At 39.0% G+C, this 18,978-nt stretch overlaps 1 protein-coding gene and 2 long non-coding RNA genes across 8 annotated transcripts in view; 2 read left to right on the top strand and 1 right to left on the bottom strand.

The window, feature by feature from the left end:
• Positions 1-18,978, top strand: part of LOC309512560 (tumor necrosis factor receptor superfamily member 5-like) — a 34,014-nt gene that overhangs the window by 11,176 nt on the left and 3,860 nt on the right. For 3 of the 4 annotated variants that reach the window (XR_014211077.1, XR_014211078.1, XM_082188220.1), the window contains one exon: positions 8,217-8,370. The exons of the other annotated variant lie outside the window; for it this stretch is intronic. Coding sequence is in view for 1 of the 3 variants with exons in the window: in XM_082188220.1 (XP_082044346.1) it covers positions 8,217-8,370 (154 nt within the window). In the remaining 2 variants the exon portion in view is untranslated. The remainder of the gene's footprint in view (positions 1-8,216; positions 8,371-18,978) is intronic. 4 annotated transcript variants of the gene reach the window in all.
• Positions 8,380-14,037, top strand: LOC309512570. 3 transcript variants are annotated; one of them, XR_014211081.1, is made up of 6 exons: positions 8,380-10,075; positions 10,286-10,657; positions 11,038-11,075; positions 11,257-11,960; positions 12,363-12,473; positions 13,030-14,037. It is a non-coding gene; the product is annotated as an uncharacterized lncRNA (long non-coding RNA). The 3 variants fall into 3 exon arrangements; XR_014211082.1 differs by having other exon boundaries at positions 8,380-10,657; positions 12,363-12,430; XR_014211083.1 differs by having other exon boundaries at positions 8,380-10,657.
• On the bottom strand, positions 13,151-14,470 carry LOC309512575. Its single transcript, XR_014211089.1, has 2 exons — positions 14,300-14,470; positions 13,151-14,244 (listed from the first exon to the last, which is right to left on the bottom strand). It is a non-coding gene; the product is annotated as an uncharacterized lncRNA (long non-coding RNA).

Raw genomic sequence — 18,978 nt, 5'->3', positions numbered from 1 at the left:
GAGGATGAAGGTCTGAAGGTCAAAAGAAAAAAGCGGGAGCAGGCTGGGAGTCACGATATTCCCTCTCTAAGCCGGCTTTGCTCTTTGCAACCGAATTTGTACATCAGCTTGATATCTTGTTTTTCAGCAGGCATATACTTATTTGAGAAGATAATCCTCAATTTATATAAATATTTGAAACTCATGATACACTGAGGATGTCACTGCATGATCTTATTATGACAGAGCATATTTTACTTCCCATTCCCATGTCTTACTTATAAGAGTCGGTAAGATCCATTTGCAGCTTTCATTTGATTTAAGCAGACAATAGCAGAAGGGGCAAGGCAAAGAATCCTCAGATACACAGGCGTAGAAGTCCAGGCCAGGCAGAGATTCGTCAGTAAACAGTCCAGGATCGAGGGAGCCAGAGTATAATCGAAAGCCAGGAGACAGTCCAAGGTCAAGGTAGCCAGAGATTGATCGTAGATCTCCGCAAACTGTCCGTGACCTAAACCAGCAAGAGAAACCACGTAGATAATTGCTCAGTAAGAAAGACAATACTTCGCACTGAATGAGGGTTGAGAGCTGGTTATATACTAGAGCAAATGGGATTCAGGTGGGAAGGCAATCGGTGGTAAACAGGTGTGTGTGTTTAATCCAGATGGGTTGCATGATGGGAAGTGTAGTTGTTAATACTCAGGAGACGGCTCCCTACGTGGGTGTGAAGGAGGTAACGGTGATGTAGGAAACTCCTGCGTTACACTTATGTAGGAAACCACGTTTATTGGGATTGTACTGGAGACACCAGCACCACTTGTGTTCCATGTCCTGCATCAACCTACACCAGTGGTTCTCAACCTCTCCTGCAGGGACCCCCTGACAGGCCATGTTTCTGTTTTAACCCTGAAATGCAGACCTGCCAACCTGTACGCATTTTGCGTAGCGGATACGCATTTTGACTTCAAAGTACGCTGATACGATTTGTCACTTTAAACTACGCAAAAACCCGGTGACGCCTCTGTGCACGCGCTGTCCTCAAATCAAGCTACAGCAAAAGACGAAGAGTTCGACCAATCATAGCGCTGGGTTCATTCCCCAAATAGAAAGCGGGGATGATTGACAGATGCGTAAGGCCTATCATTAAAAAGAGACTGAAAATTGACACCAATAAAGATTCCCGCTCGACCCCCCTTCCACTCCCGCGGCCACCGTCTGACTGATGTCATAAGCGAGGACAGTTACAGTACGGTACTTCTGACTCCTGAAGGTAAACGGCCTGGGGTCGATGTGGAAAGTTGATTGTTGAGTTAACTTAATCTTATGGATTCGATGATCACACAGATCGCATGGATTGGAAATGGCACACCTGATTCAATTAATTAAAGGCTTAATGAGTAATTGACTAATTGATTAACTGACTAATTCCTACTCTTCCTACTCTAATAACTACTCATGGGGCAGTCATGGCCTAGTGGTTAGGTAGTTGATCTGGTGACCCAAAGGTTGCTGGTTCGATTCCAGAACCGGTGGGAAATGACTGAGGTGCCCATGAGCAAGGCACCTAACCCCTAATCGCTCCCCGGGCGCCACACAAGGCTGCCCACTGCTCTGGGTGTGTGTATCCACGTTTGCTGTGTGTGTGTTAACTACTCACTACTCTGCTCCTAATGTGTGTGCATTAACTTGGATGGGTTAAATGCAGAGGTCAAATTCCAAGTATGGGTTACCATACTTGGCCGTCACGTGTCACTTTCACTTCACTTTCACTTAATTGAATCATGTGTGCCATTTCAGGGTTAAAACAGAAACATGGCCTGTCAGGGGGTCCCTGCAGGAGAGGTTGAGAACCACTGACCTACACTGATGAACCCAACAGACTAATAGGGTGACCACCATCAAACAAACCAAATGTGGAACGATTATAAGTTTGTGTGGGACATGTTACCAACACCAAAACATAACCTGAAACTGTTATATAATGTCTATCTAACTTAATAAGGGATTATATTATATTATAATTCACCGCCCAATCAAATTAACTCTACAATTTGCGCCATGACGTTGGGAATCGTCTCTTTTCGTTATGCTTTGGTGTAGATTAGAACATGGGTAGGCCTATAAATTGCTCGCTTGCAGTTCAAAAGTGATGAAAAAAAGTGATAGTGGTGCACAAAAAAGGAAAAACAAACTCGAAAGGCGGAAAAGGGATGCAAAAATTCCTAAACTAACAAACTACTTTGGTTCACTTTCATCCGTGCCCGTGGAAGACCCCGAGTGCAGCGGCAGCAGCCCACAGTTAGCTTCACCCTCCTGGGTCGTCGTCACCGATTCGCGTGTTTTATACGTCGAAGAAGGTAAGCAAGCAGCTGAAGTAAGTTAATGAGTTAAGCACTATTTGGATGGTAATTGTTTCTCGTGGAGTCGTAAGGTATTTTCAATATTTATAGGGGTGATTTTATTGCAGTCTGAATCCAGAATGTCAGTGTTTTTTCAGGCCGGTGGCGTGATTACTCTGATGAGCGAGACGCACCCGTCTCGCTCATCAGAGTAACGTTAATCACGCCACCGGCCTCGTGCCGCTCTCCCACGGCCCTCGGCCTCGACCTGCTCGCCACAGTCTTATTTTAATATTACATAATATAAAATAAATATATCACACAAGTAAAAGCGCAGTTTTCCCCAAATATCAGCACAATTGCTAATGTGATATAGATATATATATATATGTTATGCAACAATAAATGAGTTGACCAATAAGTTAACATTGAGAGTTACGTTTTGGTTTATCGTCATTTCGCCGATGAAAATTCCAAAATGAATGCACAGCAGAAACAATCTCTGAAACTGATAGTGGTGATTCGTTACTGAATGATCCGCGTTTTGAACGAATGGGTTCATTTAATGATTCATTGACTCTTCGTTTGCTTCGTCGTTGAATCAAACAGCCGTTTGAACCTCTATGGTTTGAACAAATCGGTTGAATGAATGACTCGCTTATTAAGATAGTGGGTGTTTCTCAATATGCGTTCTTCAGCGATCTTGCGTCCTTGGGTTCTCGTTTTACGTCATCATTAACCGTCGAAGTTCAGACCCAATTCTCAAGAACGCAAGTACAGAGGACGCATGAAAGAACCCGGATGTGTTCTTGATACCGAGGATGCATCGAATGCAGACTTGAGCTAGTACTCGCCTGGTGTCCCAGAAGTCATTGCGGCCGGTTCGGAGTTCGTTCTTCCAAGGAAGCTTGGCAAGACCGGTCTCCACGAGAACACAAGTCCGTTCTCTGCGTTCTTGGAATTGAGAAACAGCCATTGTGTTCTCGTTTTACGTCATCATTAACCGTCGAAGTTCAGACCCAATTCTCAAGAACGCAAGTACAGAGGACGCATGAAAGAACCCGGATGTGTTCTTGATACCGAGGATGCATCGAATGCAGACTTGGGCTGCGTTCCAGTCCAAAGTTGTCATGCCCTTCACTTGCTAACTTCCCTCCGTCTCGTTCACTCGGATGTACGTCATTGCGAGTGCCCACTACTGGCGGAAACTGCAATGGGCTGAATTGGAACGTCCTAAGCCCTTGATCACTTGGAATCAGCTATGTAGTTTATTTATTATTTACATTTTTTTTCCTTTAAGAATTTGTTTAATGCAGCATCCAAATGTTTATATGTGTGTTTGGGTTGTTTTAAATAATAAAAAAAATATATAATATATCATAGAGTTGTCTGTTGTGGTGGTGATAAAACGAGATCTGTGGTGACGTCACAATCGTACTGCATTGTGGGACATATAGGTGCCTGAAGTGTACATATGAAGTAGACTCGCTCCCTCGGTCAAAATCGAGGGAACGAGGGTCTGTCCATCTAAACTTCCCTCGTCCACTTCACGAAGTGGAACGCACTTCAAAATGGCGGCAGGGATTCCCCCGAGGGGAAGTGCTTAGGGAAGTTCACAAGTGCATGTCTAAAAGTGGACTGGAACGCAGCATTGAGCTAGTACTCGCCTGGTGTCCCAGAAGTCATTGCGGCCGGTTCGGAGTTCGTTCTTCCAAGGAAGCTTGGCAAGACCGGTCTCCACGAGAACACAAGTCCGTTCTCTGCGTTCTTGGAATTGAGAAACAGCCAGTGACTTGCCGCCACCTACTGTTCGTTTTAGTTTCATAATTAAAGTACCCTTAAAATAAAAAATTAGAAATCATTTTATATTTGAATATTAAATAAAATAATAATAGCATTTATGTAATTGTAAATGCAGTGTAAATGTATTAATATTTTTTTACAGATATCCACATGAGAAACAATTACCACCTGAATAGGGCTTTAGAAAGCAAATGTTTTATTAATGCTTACTTTGTCCCTTTAGATAAAAATGAGAGAAATAGCCTGGTGCACGATGAAATATTGGGGCCATCATCACCACCACCAGACATCATATCGGATCAGAATGCAGGGAAAAATGACATCTACAGTACTGATCCGGGATGTTGGCCTGCTGATATTAACATACAAGGCCCAAATTATTGGATCGAAAAAGGACCAGTGCCATGTCAGAATCGCAGCTGTGATTTTTCTGCTTCCGAAAAACAATACAAACACCAAAAACGGGGGTTTTCAAAGACACTTCTGAGCCGAAAACTTGCGAATGGTGAGTCTGTTCCACGTGACTGGCTTCTGTACTCTCCAATCAAAGGATCTGTGTTTTGTTTTGTTTGCAAATTTTTTGGAGGCATTTCATCATTTTCCAGAACATCTGGATACAGTGACTGGAAACACGCACACAGTCGCATTCCTGATCATGAGAACTCTGACCATCACAGAGAGTGCATGGTAACCTGGGTGACAAGGACATCTGAAATGGGGCAGATAGATGCGGGCCTTAGGGATCAGTTCAAATTGGAGCGTCAGTACTGGGAGGATGTGCTGAAAAAGGTTGTAGCTACAGTACATTTTTTTTGTCTGAGCGTGGTCTATCGTTCAGGGGCGATACTGAGACTTTAAATTCCACCAATAACGGTAATTATATGGGAATACTTGAACTCATTGCTCAATTCGATCCATTTCTGCGGGAACACATAGCTCGTTTTGGAAATGCTGGGAGAGGAAAGCCGTCCTATCTGTCAAGTACAATATGTGAAGAAATTGTCAAATTGATGGGAGAAAAAGTTTTATCAGAGATCGTCAACAAAATAAAATTAGCCAAGTACTTTTCTATAAGCGTGGATTCCACACCAGACATTGCCCATATCGATCAACTCACTTTCATAGCGCGATACCTTTCTCCAGAGGGAAATATAGAGGAGCGCTTTCTTGAATTTCTTCCTATTACAAGCCACACAGGGGAATCACTTTTTAACTCTGTGATGACTGTACTGAATGAGCTGGGAATTGACATAAACAATTGTCGAGGACAGTGTTACGACAATGCAAGCAATATGTCGGGGGCTTATAAGGGTGTACAGTCACGCATTCGGGAGGTAAATCCACTGGCAGAATGGGTGCCTTGCGCAGCACACACACTTAATTTAGTGGGAATAAACACAGTGAATTGCTGCTTTGAAACAAATGAGTTTTTTACATTTGTGCAGACACTGTTTAATTTCTGCTCCCGATCATCCTTGCGATGGCAGGTGATTACCAGTGTCTCTAAGCAAATGAGAACAAGCGAATTGAGAGTTTAAAGTCCTTGTCAGACACCCGCTGGTCTGCGCATGCCTCAGCAACTAAAGTACTGTGCTACAACTATTCAAATATTCAGCGGTCTCTCATTGATTTGTCTGAGGACGACAATCAGAATTGATCCACGCGTAACGAAGCTAGAGTGCTCTCAAAGCAAATCGACAAATTGGAAACCGCTCTTCTTTGCAAATACTGGAACTGCGTACTTCAACGTTTTGATGCAACTAGTACAGTCCTACAAAACATTGACCTTGATCTCTCCAAAGCTGTGGATTTAGTTGCATATTTAAGGGACTTTGTTGCAGAATTGAGGGGCCAGTTTGATAGTTTTGAAACCGCTGCGAAAGGAATGTCACCTACTATTTCACAGGCCTACAAAAGTGACTCCCAAAAGAAGCGAACACGTAAAACACATGCAGATGAACCAGACAAACCTCATCTGGACTTGCAGATGTCTGGTAGACATAAGTTTATTGCAGATGTTTTTTATGTGATAAATGACCGTCTTATAGCCGAGCTTGACAGAAGAAGTGAATCATACAAAGAGATCACTAACTTTTTCACTTTCCTGAATAATATTCATACTCTCTCTGATCAAGAACTTCGTTCTTCTTGTGTTAAATTACAACAGAAGTACAATACAGACTTGCAAGAAGATTTTGCTGATGAGTTTGTACATTTTATAGCATTTTGCAAAAAAGAAAAGACAGTTTCAGCCAGGGAATTGCTGCAAGAAATAAGAGCAAGGGACCTTCAAAATGTTTTTCCAAATGTGGACATAGCCTTGAGAATATATCTCACCTTACCAGTCACAAATGCGTCAGGAGAGCGCTCCTTCTCAAAATGATCTTTCATTAAATCTCGATTGCAGTCAACAGTGGCACAAGAAAGACTAAGCAATCTAACACGGATGTCCCTGGAATGTGACATCGTTAGAACCATGGATTTTAATGATATCATTAAGGATTTCTGCTCTGCTAAAGCTAGAAAAAAGATTCTGTCATTTACTCACCCTCATGTTGTTCAAAACCTGTATGAATTTATTTCTTCTCACACAAAAGAAGATATTTTATATAGTGTTAGTAACCAGACAGTTTACGGTATAGTCATTGACTTAATATATATTTTTCCTACTATGGAAGTCAATGGGTGCCGTCAACTGTCTGGTTACTAACACTATATAAAATATCTTCTTTTGTGTTCAGCAAAAGAAATAAATCATACAGGTTTTGAACAACATGAGGGTGATGTTATTGAACTATCCCTTTAAATTATTCATGGTTAAGTACTTATTGAGGAAGTATGACTGAAGAATGAGTAATGTTTTTGCTGATTTTGGCAACCTTTATGCTTTTGAGTTCATATCTGGAGTAAATGCACTACATGGGGTACAAATGTTTTATCAATAAAATGTTCCCAAAATGAACCAAGAAATTATGTGGAGTAATTTTTATCATGATGTTCCATCAAAATCTGTGCAGCAGAGGGTTAATGTGTTAAATAGCCTGGACTATTTAGTGTGCAAAAATAATAATAATAAGTAATGATAAAGAAAAACATTAAATACATTGATTAATAACAATAAAAAAATATATTTATTGCGGTAGAAGACTGGCGTGGCAATCAGATGAAAGGGGGCCCTTGGTGTTGCTATAGCCCCAGGGCCCAAAGTCCTCTTAATCTGGGCCTGGGGACAAGGAGTGAAAATGCTGTGCGGTACAACGCAAATCGGGACGGGTGGTCACCACAGACTAATAATATGTTATTCCTGCTCTGTGTGTGATGCAGGTGAGTATGTTCCACAAATTGAAGACTTGAAATACAGAAATGTGTTCTAGCATATTACATTTATTTATGTAAGAAAATGTTTTATCTTTTTCACAGAACAAGGACTAGGAATAAAGAGAAGCTGCACACGCACTGCAGAAACTGTCTGTGAGCCGCTGGTGGGATTCTACTGCATTGAGCAAAATAAAGGCAGCTGTTCATATGCTGTGCAACACTCTGAATGTCACCCTGGACAATACATCAGACAAGCAGGTGTTTTCTTTTTCTTTTTTTCTCTCTTTTGTACATGTAGAGGAACAATGGCAATAGAGTGGGAGGACAACTATAGCTTTAAAGTCTACATTAACCGGAGGTTGCAACCGACTGTTGTGACGTATTTCCAAGTGAAACGGAATATATATAGGCTATATAAAAATATATATATAAAAAAGTGAAACGGAATATTGAATAGAGACCAGGGTTTTATGCCCTGACAAAATAAATAGGGTTAATTTTGATTTCATGATGACATTAAAAAAATGTTTAATCGGATACAAGAATGATACCAGTAGTTTGTAATGCTAGACTCTTATTAAGTCAGTCATTATTTTATTATGCTTACAGGAACAGCATTTACTGATACTGATTGTGGTAACTGTGCACTTACTCTAACGGCTCTTTTACTACCTGTCAACCACATTCAATGTGAGTGATTAATAGAGATTCACAATTGTTAAAAATGTATTAGGCCTACATGATGACCAGATAATCTAACATTGCTCACATTTACAGATGTGAGAGTGAAGGCCTTAAAGAAATAAAACCAGGAACAATGTCATCTGATGTGGAATGTGGGAAGTCAGTTACAGTTCTTATCATCGTTGGAGTCATTGCTGTAGTCATTATTGTTTTTTTGGTGACTGCTGCTGTCGGCACCCTAACAGAGGTAAGACAGTAATTATATATACACTCCAGGGGAAAAAAGAAAAAAGGATCAAACCAAAAATGGCAAAATATTTAGTTTTTTTTTATAATGGTCTTAACCATTTTAATCACAAATCGCTGGTCTGACTCAATGTGAAAGTGAAAGCTTTTCACAGTTAATTGTTCGAACTTCCTGGATCAATAACTCGTGAGTTAAACGTTATTACTTTACAAATAACACATTTTTTCAATCGTAGTAACGTAGACAAGCAGTTAGAATCTAAATTTCCTCAAAACGAGCTTTCCTTCGTAGTGGACAAAAGACTCTATGCGCAGGCGAGACAGATCCGAAGGGACCGTCTGCAAAGTGCAAAACCCCGAAAAGCGTTATTAGTATAAACACAGTCAATAACTTCGATGTTACCATAGACATTTTATTTTTTTTATTAAAGATTCATATATCAAACATACAACAAGGCACATTGTAATCTTATTCAGTCAATCTTATAACATGAATTGAACATGGAGTACGAGAAAAGTGAAGTAAATTAGAAGCACTCAGTTCCTGATGGCTGAGCACACGCAGTACGCGCAGACTCAAATTGAGCATGACGACTATGAAGGTATTTTTGGTGCAAATCAACTGAACGCCTGTGACAGTGAAATGTGTTGAAGAGAATAGCCACACATGTGTATCAGTAAATTTTAAGTCACAGAGAGAAATGTTTTAAGAGTTGCAAACTGTAGACTTTTTTTTTTCTCTTCCACAAACACAACACAACAGTTTCACCTTCTCAAATTCTTCATTGCAGGTGGACAAATCCTATTCTACAAATCACAAATTTAGAAACTCGTACGCTCACATTTTTGCAAACAGGGAAAGAGCAATTTTTTTACAGTCTATGGGAAAGAGTAGAAAACACATCCTGTCGCCCCCTCTAGTGGACAGCATTAAGTAGTACGGCCTTCCCAGCAAACACAGAACGTTCCCCTAACGTTCCCGTTTGGTTCCCATTTGGTTATTTTTTTGGGAACCAAACAAGAACGTTCTGGGAACGTTCCCTGTAGGTTATTTTTAGGATCTATGTTTATAACATTAAGGGAACGTTCCCAGAACGTTCCCTGTAGGTTATTTTTAGGTTTAAATTTATAACCTAAAGAGAACGTTCTGGGAACATTCCCTGTAGGTTATTTTTAGGATCTATTTTTATAACTTTAAGGGAACGTTCCCAGAACGTTCCCTGTAGGTTATTTTTAGGTTTAATTTTATAACCTAAAGAGAACGTTCTGGGAACGTTCCCTGTAGGTTATTTTTAGGTTCTATCTGCATAACTTTAAGAGAACGTTCCCAGAACGTTCCCTGTAGGTTATTTTTAGGTTTAATTTTATAACCTAAAGAGAACGTTCTGGGAACGTTCCCTGCAGGTTATTTTTAAGTTCTATTTTTATAACTTTTTATAACCTCCAAATCCGAGACCATGGTCCTCAGTCGGAAAAGGGTGGTTTGCCCACGCAGGTTGGTTCAGTTCCTGCCTCAAGTGGAGGAGTTTAAGTATCTTGGGGTCTTGTTCGCGAGTGAGGGAAGGATGGAACGGGAGATTGACAGACGGATCGTTGCAGCTTCTGCAGTAATGCGGTCGATGTACCGGTCTGTCGTGGTGACGTCCAACCAAGTTTTATAACTTTAAGGGAACGTTCCAAGAACGTTCCCTGTAGGTTATTTTTAGGTTTAATTTATAACCTAAAGAGAACATTCCCTGTAAGTTATTTTTAGGTTCTATTTTTCTTAAACCAATTGAATGGTTTGCAATGTTTTGTGCTTTAACACCATTTATCAAATGCTTAATTACATGACCATTATCAGACAGTAGATAATGCCTAAGTAATCAATAACTTTGCTCATTGGTAGGCAGTCTTTTTTAGTTAATTATTATTAGGTTTTATTTTTATAACCTAAAGAGAACGTTCTGGGAACGTTCTCTGCAGGTTATTATTTTAATATCACTTAACAGGCAGATTACCAACTGACAACGTCGTCAGTACGGTCCCCTAAGGTTATAAGATAACCAACAACGTTCAGATCTATTCGCAATAACTTTTTATTAATGATATTTTAAATTATGTTATACATTTTAATTCTATATGTTTATTTAAATGCTGCGTGACTTTGAAGTGTTTTAATGCGCATGCGCGGAATCAAACACTGGAGCGCGCACGTGCGCTCCTCAGCAGATGGAAACCAGAAACGTCATCAACAACTGACAAACAACAAAACTCCCGTCTGTCGCTGTTGGTTTCACTGCTTTCAGGTAAGTTTAGTCAACAAAATCTCACAAATAATACACACAAACGTCCCTGACACATTTCTTACGTGTAATTGACACGCTTCTGTTGAATATTTACTTTAAAGAAATGGTTTTGTGTCTTTGAAAAAGTCCGTTAGCATCTAAGCTAACCGGTTTCAGAAGAGAACGTTAGGCCTAAGTTACGTTAAGTTAAGGTCTTATTTATGAAAGTTTGGGTTTTTAAACACATATTTAGTGTAGATAACAGTTTTTTTTATAGTTTTGCTGGTAATTTGTCAATGGGTGATTGGAAGTAAGCTAATTTATTTAACCTAAAAGAATGCACTGTATTGTTAACTTAATCAGTGACGTCACTTACCAATATTGCTCAAATGTGATTTCAGAATAGCGAGAGAGAAAAAAAAATCCTCTACAACAAGGGGTGAGTTATTGTTTAATCATGATAATAATTCCATATGCATTTATTTCACAATATATTATCTTAAGATTTTTATATATTTATCTTTTCTGCATTTCACCTCTGTTCTAGCTTGGTTCCTTTTATTAAACCAATCCCATGTAATATTGTTGGCTCTGTGACAAATAGCTTATTATGTTCCTAGATCATCATGCTGTGATGGCCTGCTGCACCCCCCTGTCCAAGACAATCTCCATCTCCAATCAACCACCACCTCAAACATACACTACTGTTCAAAGGTTTGGGGTCTGTAAGATTTATGCTTTTGAAATAAGTCTCACATTTTAAAATCATTAACCCCAGGGTTTTTCAGTGAGATTGTCCTTGAGAAGCCTGTAGGCTAAATAATCAGCTAAATAATAGGCGACTAATACAATATTATAATGGTCATAGTTATAATAATAATTCATTTAACTATTATGATAACATGATATCCTGATCATTAGTATATTTTATTTTATTTCTTTAGGTCTGTTTTGAATTATGTTGGCCAATGAGACTGACACCATACTGTCCAACTCAAAGGTATTTATGTATTTGTATGTTTTTTTTTTATTGATCAATACTGAAATTCTTTGTACTTTTAAATGCTGAATGTGGTTCAGGGGGTCGACAACTTTAGGCAGTTATTTATCACAGATATCTTGGGCAGCTGTGGCTCATACTCTTAGCCTTTAAAAATGTTTGAATTGATATCCCCAATGCAATATCAGGGGGTAAATATATCATTAGAGTTCTTAAAGTTATGGCTTTGCTCTTGTTACCAGATGAGATATAATCCCTATTGTTTGGCCCTGTGATTCTTCAGGACAAGACCTTGATGCCATCCACAGTCAGTAGATGAAGAAGGTGAGTTTAGCCCATCTTGTCAAAATGCCCATCTTGGCGAGTTTCCTCGTAAACAGTCTTGTGTGTTTTAAACAGAAAGAAAACAGATGCGTGTCATTTATATTAGGTCTGCGCATTCGTCTTAAAGGGACAGCAGCCTAACGTACCCGCAGCTGTTTGTGTCGCCAATGGTGATCAAACATCAAAAGAGAAAATGACTTGTAGCTTTAGCAAAGATACATTTAATTAATTTATAGTTATTTTATTTTTACAGTGAAGACTTATTTTACATTTTGATAATTCAATTTCTGTACCTGATGTTTTCAGATTTAACTGAAAAACATAATGCACTGCTTATTTCAACTGTATTTTTCTTCTATTGTATTTATCTATACTTGTTATCTATTGTAATTTTCTATGCAGGTTCACTCCTCTACAAAATCCCCCCAATAGGGGTTATGCGGAGCGCCCAGCGGTCGAACCGGAAAGAGGTCTAAGCATTTCTGCTTTTCACTTCCGTATACATCTGCAGCGGTAGGTGATCTCGGTTTACTGTTCATTTTCGCTTATTACACTAAAATTCTTATTTCTGTTTTAATTAAAATGTCACGAATGCTAAAATATCAGAAAAGGGAACATCCGAACAGCAGTTTTTGTTGTGTGCCGATCTGCTCTATGTCGGGGAAAATGAGTAGTACAGAAGTACAAATGGGTTCTGTACTCATAAAGTGACATCAACATTCGCGTCAGCAGTAGCATTCGCCATCAGGCAAATGTTATTTAAATAAACTCCTGATTTTACTTACAAACTTTCCAATGCCTGGTTTAATGAGTACAGAACCTATTTGTACTACTGTAGAAGTTTGGTGCCATTCTGGCCATTATTAGTGGGGTAATTTACGAGATACAAACCTGGAGCCGTTAGCGCCTGCACTAAACCATACGGCTGATATCTCTAAATAAACTCTACATTTTTCAATATTGTGCAGCCCTAATATTGAGCATATCTTAAAGTGAACCTGGAATGATAATTTGTGATACCAGATGAGATGTATGTATGATAGATTTTGAACTATTTTTTTTATTTCAGGTTTTCTGGGATCCCAGCGGAAGGCATCAAGGCATCAGATGTTGGCCTGGACAGATGTTCCTGTAAACTACACCGACCTTTGCTTTTGCATGGATGACTGATTATTACCATGTTCTGTGAGGGCATCATTATAGCAAAACTGAGCACCTGTGACAGTGGAATTTGTAGGTGTAAAGTCACAGAGAGAAAAAAAAAAAAAATTGATAGTAGTTTCAAACTTTTTTTCTCTTTCTCTCTCATAAACAACACAGCAGTTACAGGTTTTCAAATTCTTCATTGGAGGTGAGACTTATACGTTATATGTAGAGCGAATTCTCAGGTCAGAGTTCACTAGACTTGAATATTATTTTCTCAGTTTTTTATTTGACTTCAGAGTTGAAAGTGGGCTTAAAGGGTACATAGGCTTAATGGATATCCTTACCCCTATATAAAACATTCCTTTTTTGATTTGTAGTCTGAAATAATAAATAGTGCAATATAAATAAATGCAATGTAGTGTTTTCAAATATATAAATTTTTCTATACACATTGATGCTGAAATATCTGAATAAATACACGATACCAGCAGTGCTCGTGCTCTCATATCTCCTACAGCTTGTGACACACAATCCCACCTCACTCTTTTCATTTGCTCCGGATTAATTTTAATGCCATTACAGGGCTTGAATTTTGGCATGGGATTGTGTGTACATGTAACGCGTTGTCTTTTTATTTTCTTGTTAAATTTGCAGATGGTTTTGGGAGTTTAAATGTTTTGAGCGGAGTGAAGATTGGCACATTCATGTATATTGTATATAAATGAAGACTTTTTCAATTTTGTTCTAAGTTATAGGCTACAGTTTGCAAAAAGATAGTTTTAATTAAAATGTTTGTGCAGTTTTATTTATTGAAATATTTTCATGTTTGAAATATTAAATGTAAATTACTGTTCCTGAATACATTTTGCTAACGCTGTTTTTGATGACTTATTTTAGGTTGATAATTAAACAATGAATCAACAAAAACATGGATTGTGTGCTGATTTATTTATTTAATACAAACTGATTGATTTACTTATTAATGATAGTTTCTGTAAATTCAATTTATTGTAATAATATATTCATAGGATTTTTAAGTGTTTGAACAATAAACAATGTAGATTATGTTGTTTGTAGACCTATAATTTGTGTACAGGCATATCAGGATGTGTAGACGTTAGGAGAACCTTCCGGGAACCTTCCGAGAACCTTCCGGGAACGTTCCGAGAACCTCCCGGGAACGTTCCGGGAACGTTCCCCTAACCTATAGGGAACGTTCTATTAACGTAAAGAAAACTTTCCTGGCTAACCAATAGGGAACGTTCTTGGGAACGTTCCGGGAACGTTCTGGGAACCAAAAACTAACGTTCCCAGAACGTTCCCAGAACGTAAAATTGTTAGCTGGGTTCATTGCTCAGATAACGCAAGTCAATGGATTTTTTTGGGAAAGTAAGTCTGACCAGTTAGAAAAGATATAAGCGAGTCAGACCAGTCTGAAGGTCTGAGATGAATTTGGTGAAGCATCAAAGTTCTAGGCGGAGTCAATTTCTCATAATAATAAATAATAATAATAATAATGTTTAAATTTATGCCGGCTTTCTTAAGCCAACATAATAAAGATAACTCAGTGAAACATCGACCAATTCAGTATGTAATGAAATTTTATTAGTTTAATAATAAAACTAATAACATTTTAAAGGTATGCCGTGCTCTTCAACCGACATGATTTTAATTAATCCCAAACCTGGTAATTTTGTCATGTTCACTGATTCTAGCTTCTCTCTTTTCTGTCTCTTTCTTTTCATGTGAACTGAGTAGGCTACACATGCTTACATTCATAAATATACATTTTGTTTCTATTCAATTTTCAAAATTATTTACTGCCTACATATGTCACACACGTCTACCTGCCTTTTGATGTAAATAAAAGACGAGAGTGGTAGCCTAAATGTTACGGACATATTATCATGGTACAGTTCAGCCTATTATTGATTTTTATTTCCACTTTCCTTTTATCCAAAGAGACGGAACTATTTGCACTGTATTTATCAATGGGAAATACATCATGCTAAAATAATCTGTCATATACTGTGGCTCATATTAATGGAAGTAGCTTGCAGCAGGAGCACGAATCGACCAGCAACATATTTCTGCTTCAAATATTGTGCGTAGTTAACAGTGAGTGGTGGTTTCAGACATTATTTTATTAAAGTGCATTTGTCAGTGCCACACTCGTACTGACTCTTATTCTGCCCAGGGGGGCAGGGTTTCATAAAATATTGAAGCTTCCCCGGGCGCTGCTTACGATTGCGTCATAACCACGCGACTCTCTGTTGCATAGTAGAGAATTACCGTATGGACAGGAGGAGAAGCTCGCGTGCAATCGGGGGGACGTGGAGGCAAAATGACAAAATAATTAATCAGTATACTTAGCAAAAGTTGCTTCTGCTCCTAGCTCATGGACACCTCCTACTCACACTCTACGTCTCTGCAAGTTTCGGAAGGGAATGATTCAGATTTCTCTTGGCACAGCTACTAGAAGACAGACAGGTTGCTCACGTCACATCTACGTCGTCAAGCTCAGTTTGAGTCTGCGCAGTACGCTCGACCACCAGGAAGTGAGAGCTTCTAATTGACTTCACTTGTCTCCGTTGAATCCAATGGGGTCGTTGTGTCCAGTTTATATACTGTCTATGATTCTGCCTGACAGAAAGAAAAGCTCTTAGCTTACTGAAGGCGGATCGTTTTGACCAATCAGATGAAAGGGGCGTTTCAGCGCCGCCCACGTGTTCAAATGAAATATCGAACCCATAGAGCTGGGGTAAGTCCCGCCCCTTCCGCTAATCCCACTGGACCTCTAGGTTGAAAAATCGTCAATGCAAGTGAATGTGAGAAAATAATTATTTTGTGGTCCCGTTTGAATTTTGCCATGAATGTGAACATAATATGTTGTCTGTGAATTTTTTTATATAATTTTTCGTGTGAAGAATGCTGCAATTTAGCGGGTAGAAGTTTGATACGGTTAGACTTTGTGTGAGAGCACTTTGTGGACTACAACCTAGTTTTTACATCAGATGGGAATCTGAAGAAAGAGCAGCCCATTTGGTTTGAATGGTGACATTTGGGTACGAAACACACAGGCATCTCGATCTGTCTCCATAGATTATCGCAGCATTAGCACCGTGATTTGACAAGTGGAGGGAAAATGTGTTATGGGGTGACGTCACATAGGCGACATGTAGTCTTTCTCGTTATGTCTTTTCCACAAGAATCATACAATATACTGTCAAACTCGTAACATGAAAAATTATATAAAAAATATACAGACATATGTTCACATTCATGGCACAATTCAGACGGGACCAGAAAATAATTATTTTCTCACATTCACTTGCATTGACGATTTTTCAACCCACTTACCAGCTCTATAAACCGATTTGTAAACCACAAACGAAAAATGAAAAATCGAGCCAAAATCTCATTTTTCGTTTTTTAAACTAAACTAAAAAACGAGCTGGTTTTCATTTCTCGTTATTCCATTCCAAACAGGAAATGAAATGATCAAAAAGTACACGGACCATTTTCTCACAAATGTCTTGTATATTTTTCTAGCACAAACCCAAGTACATGGTCCATTTCATTTCCTGTTTGGAATGGAATAACGAGAAATGAAAACCAGCTCGTTTATTCGTTTTTTAGTTTAGTTTAAAAAACGAAAAATGAGATTTTGGCTCGATTTTTCGTTTGTGGTTTACAAATCGGTTTATGGGTTAGATATTTAATTTGCACATGTGGGCGGCGCTGAAACGCCCCTTTCATCTGATTGAAGCAGAAATATGTTGCTGGTCACGTGTGCTGCTGCGACTTGCAAGCGACCCCAATTTAGCCGCGTTTCCACTGTCGGGCCAGGGCCGGGCCGTGCTAGTGCGTGCCAGGGCCAGTCGCGTTTCCACTGGAGGGTAAGCATGAATTAGATTTTTGGGTGTACTAGTATCAGCAGCCTACAGGTACTTAATTGGAACCAAGTAAATACCAAAATTTTACAAATGATACTAATCTGTCTTAAGATATACGCCTAGTTCAAATCGTTATGCTTAGGCTATACGTGTAGGCTACTGTTTGTCTAACTCATCATATCATGGCTGCCAGCAGCCATATCCCCCTGTAGCCCACCGAAGCAAAGCAGGGTTGTGCCTGGTCAGTACCTGGATAGGAGACCTCCTGGGAAAACCAGGTTGCTGCTGGAAGAGGTGTTAGTGAGGGCAGCAGGGGGTGCTCACCCTGTGGTCTGTGTGGGTCCTAACGCCCCAGTGTCTGTCACTGTCAAAGAGCACCGTCCTTCGGATGAGACTTTAAACCGAGGTCCTGACTCTCTGTGGTCACAAAAAAACATTGGTGGTGGTTGAAGAGACACTCCTCAACCACCACAAATCTCGATTCTAACGATCACTTCAAAAACTAATACTGGCCTAACTAACATTTGGTTCAAACATTAAAGACAAGTCAACTGTCATTAATAAAATAAGAACAAAAAAAATGGCAAGCATTAGCAATAGCACAAATAAATAGGCCTACACAAGAACAAAGATAATAGGCTACTTGTTAAATAAAAGGTGTTTGTGAAACCGTATTAGCTGAAGTAAATATACAGATACTTAAGTTATTTAGTAAAGAGCAGTGAGTGATTCTCTCTCTTTTTTTATGTTTGATTACATTTTTTTATTAACATTATAAGGTAGGCTAAATGTGGCTGTCACTTTCAAATGCCATCTGGAATGCAGAACTGAAAAAAACCACTTCATTTAGTATAGACTCGATCAACCAATATCCGTGAATGCTTTGTGAAAGAAAAAAATATGATAAAACCCGCTGGTAAGTCGTATCGTTTTATAGTATTTTGTTAATGAGGAAACCGCGTAACCTGCAGCTTTTTAATAGCATTACCACAAAAACTGTTGTCCGGATTTTGAAGGCAGTTGACAAATATCAAAAGGCCTATATACAGGTTATACAGACCCTTTCCAAAAAATTAGAATATCATGGAAAAGTTTATTTATTTCCATAATTCCATTCAAAACGTCAAACTTCCATAGATTATAGATTCAGGGCCCACAACTTAAACGATTTCAAGTATTTAGTTGTTTATTTGTACATAATTTGGGCTTCCAGCTCATAAAACCCACGAAAACAGGATTGCAAAAAATGTGAATATTACATGAAATAAAAAAAAATAAAAAAATGAACCAGGTTTTGGTTATTTTGGCAGTGTGGGCAGGTGCAAATCCTGCTGGAAAATGAAGTCAGCATCTCCATAAAGCTTGTCTGCTGAAGGAAGCATGAAGTGCTCTGAAAATGTCCTGGTAGACGGCTGCGTTGAGTGGACAGCACAGTGGACCAACACCAGCCGATGACATGGCTCCCCAAACCAACACAGACTGTGGAAACTTCACACTGGACTTCAAGCATCTTGGATTGTGTGCCTCTCCATTCTTCCTCCAGACTCTGGGACCTTGGTTTCCAAATGAGATGCAAAATTTGCTCTCATCAGAAAAGAGGACTTTGGTCCACTGTGCTTTATTAAATCCAGAGTCAACGCAGCCGTCTACCAGGACATTTTCAGAGCACTTCATGCTTCCTTCATTTTCCAGCAGGATTTGCACCTGCCCACACTGCCAAAATAACCAAAACCTGGTTCAATGACCATGGTATCACTGTGTAATTACTGTATGATTTCATGTAATAATCAAATTTTTTGCAATCCTGTTTTCGTGGGTTTTATGAGCTGGAAGCCCAAATTATGTACAAATAAACAACTAAATACTTGAAATCGTTTAAGTTGTGGGCCCTGAATCTATAATCTATGGAAGTTTAACGTTTTGAATGGAATTATGGAAATAAATAAACTTTTCCATGATATTCACATTTTTTGGAA

The sequence above is a fragment of the Leuciscus leuciscus genome, assembly GCF_965113295.1.
Source record: "Leuciscus leuciscus genome assembly, chromosome: 13".
NCBI lineage: Eukaryota > Metazoa > Chordata > Actinopteri > Cypriniformes > Leuciscidae > Leuciscus > Leuciscus leuciscus.
Note: the sequence above shows the minus strand (reverse complement) of the source record. Positions and strands in the feature narration are given on the sequence as shown.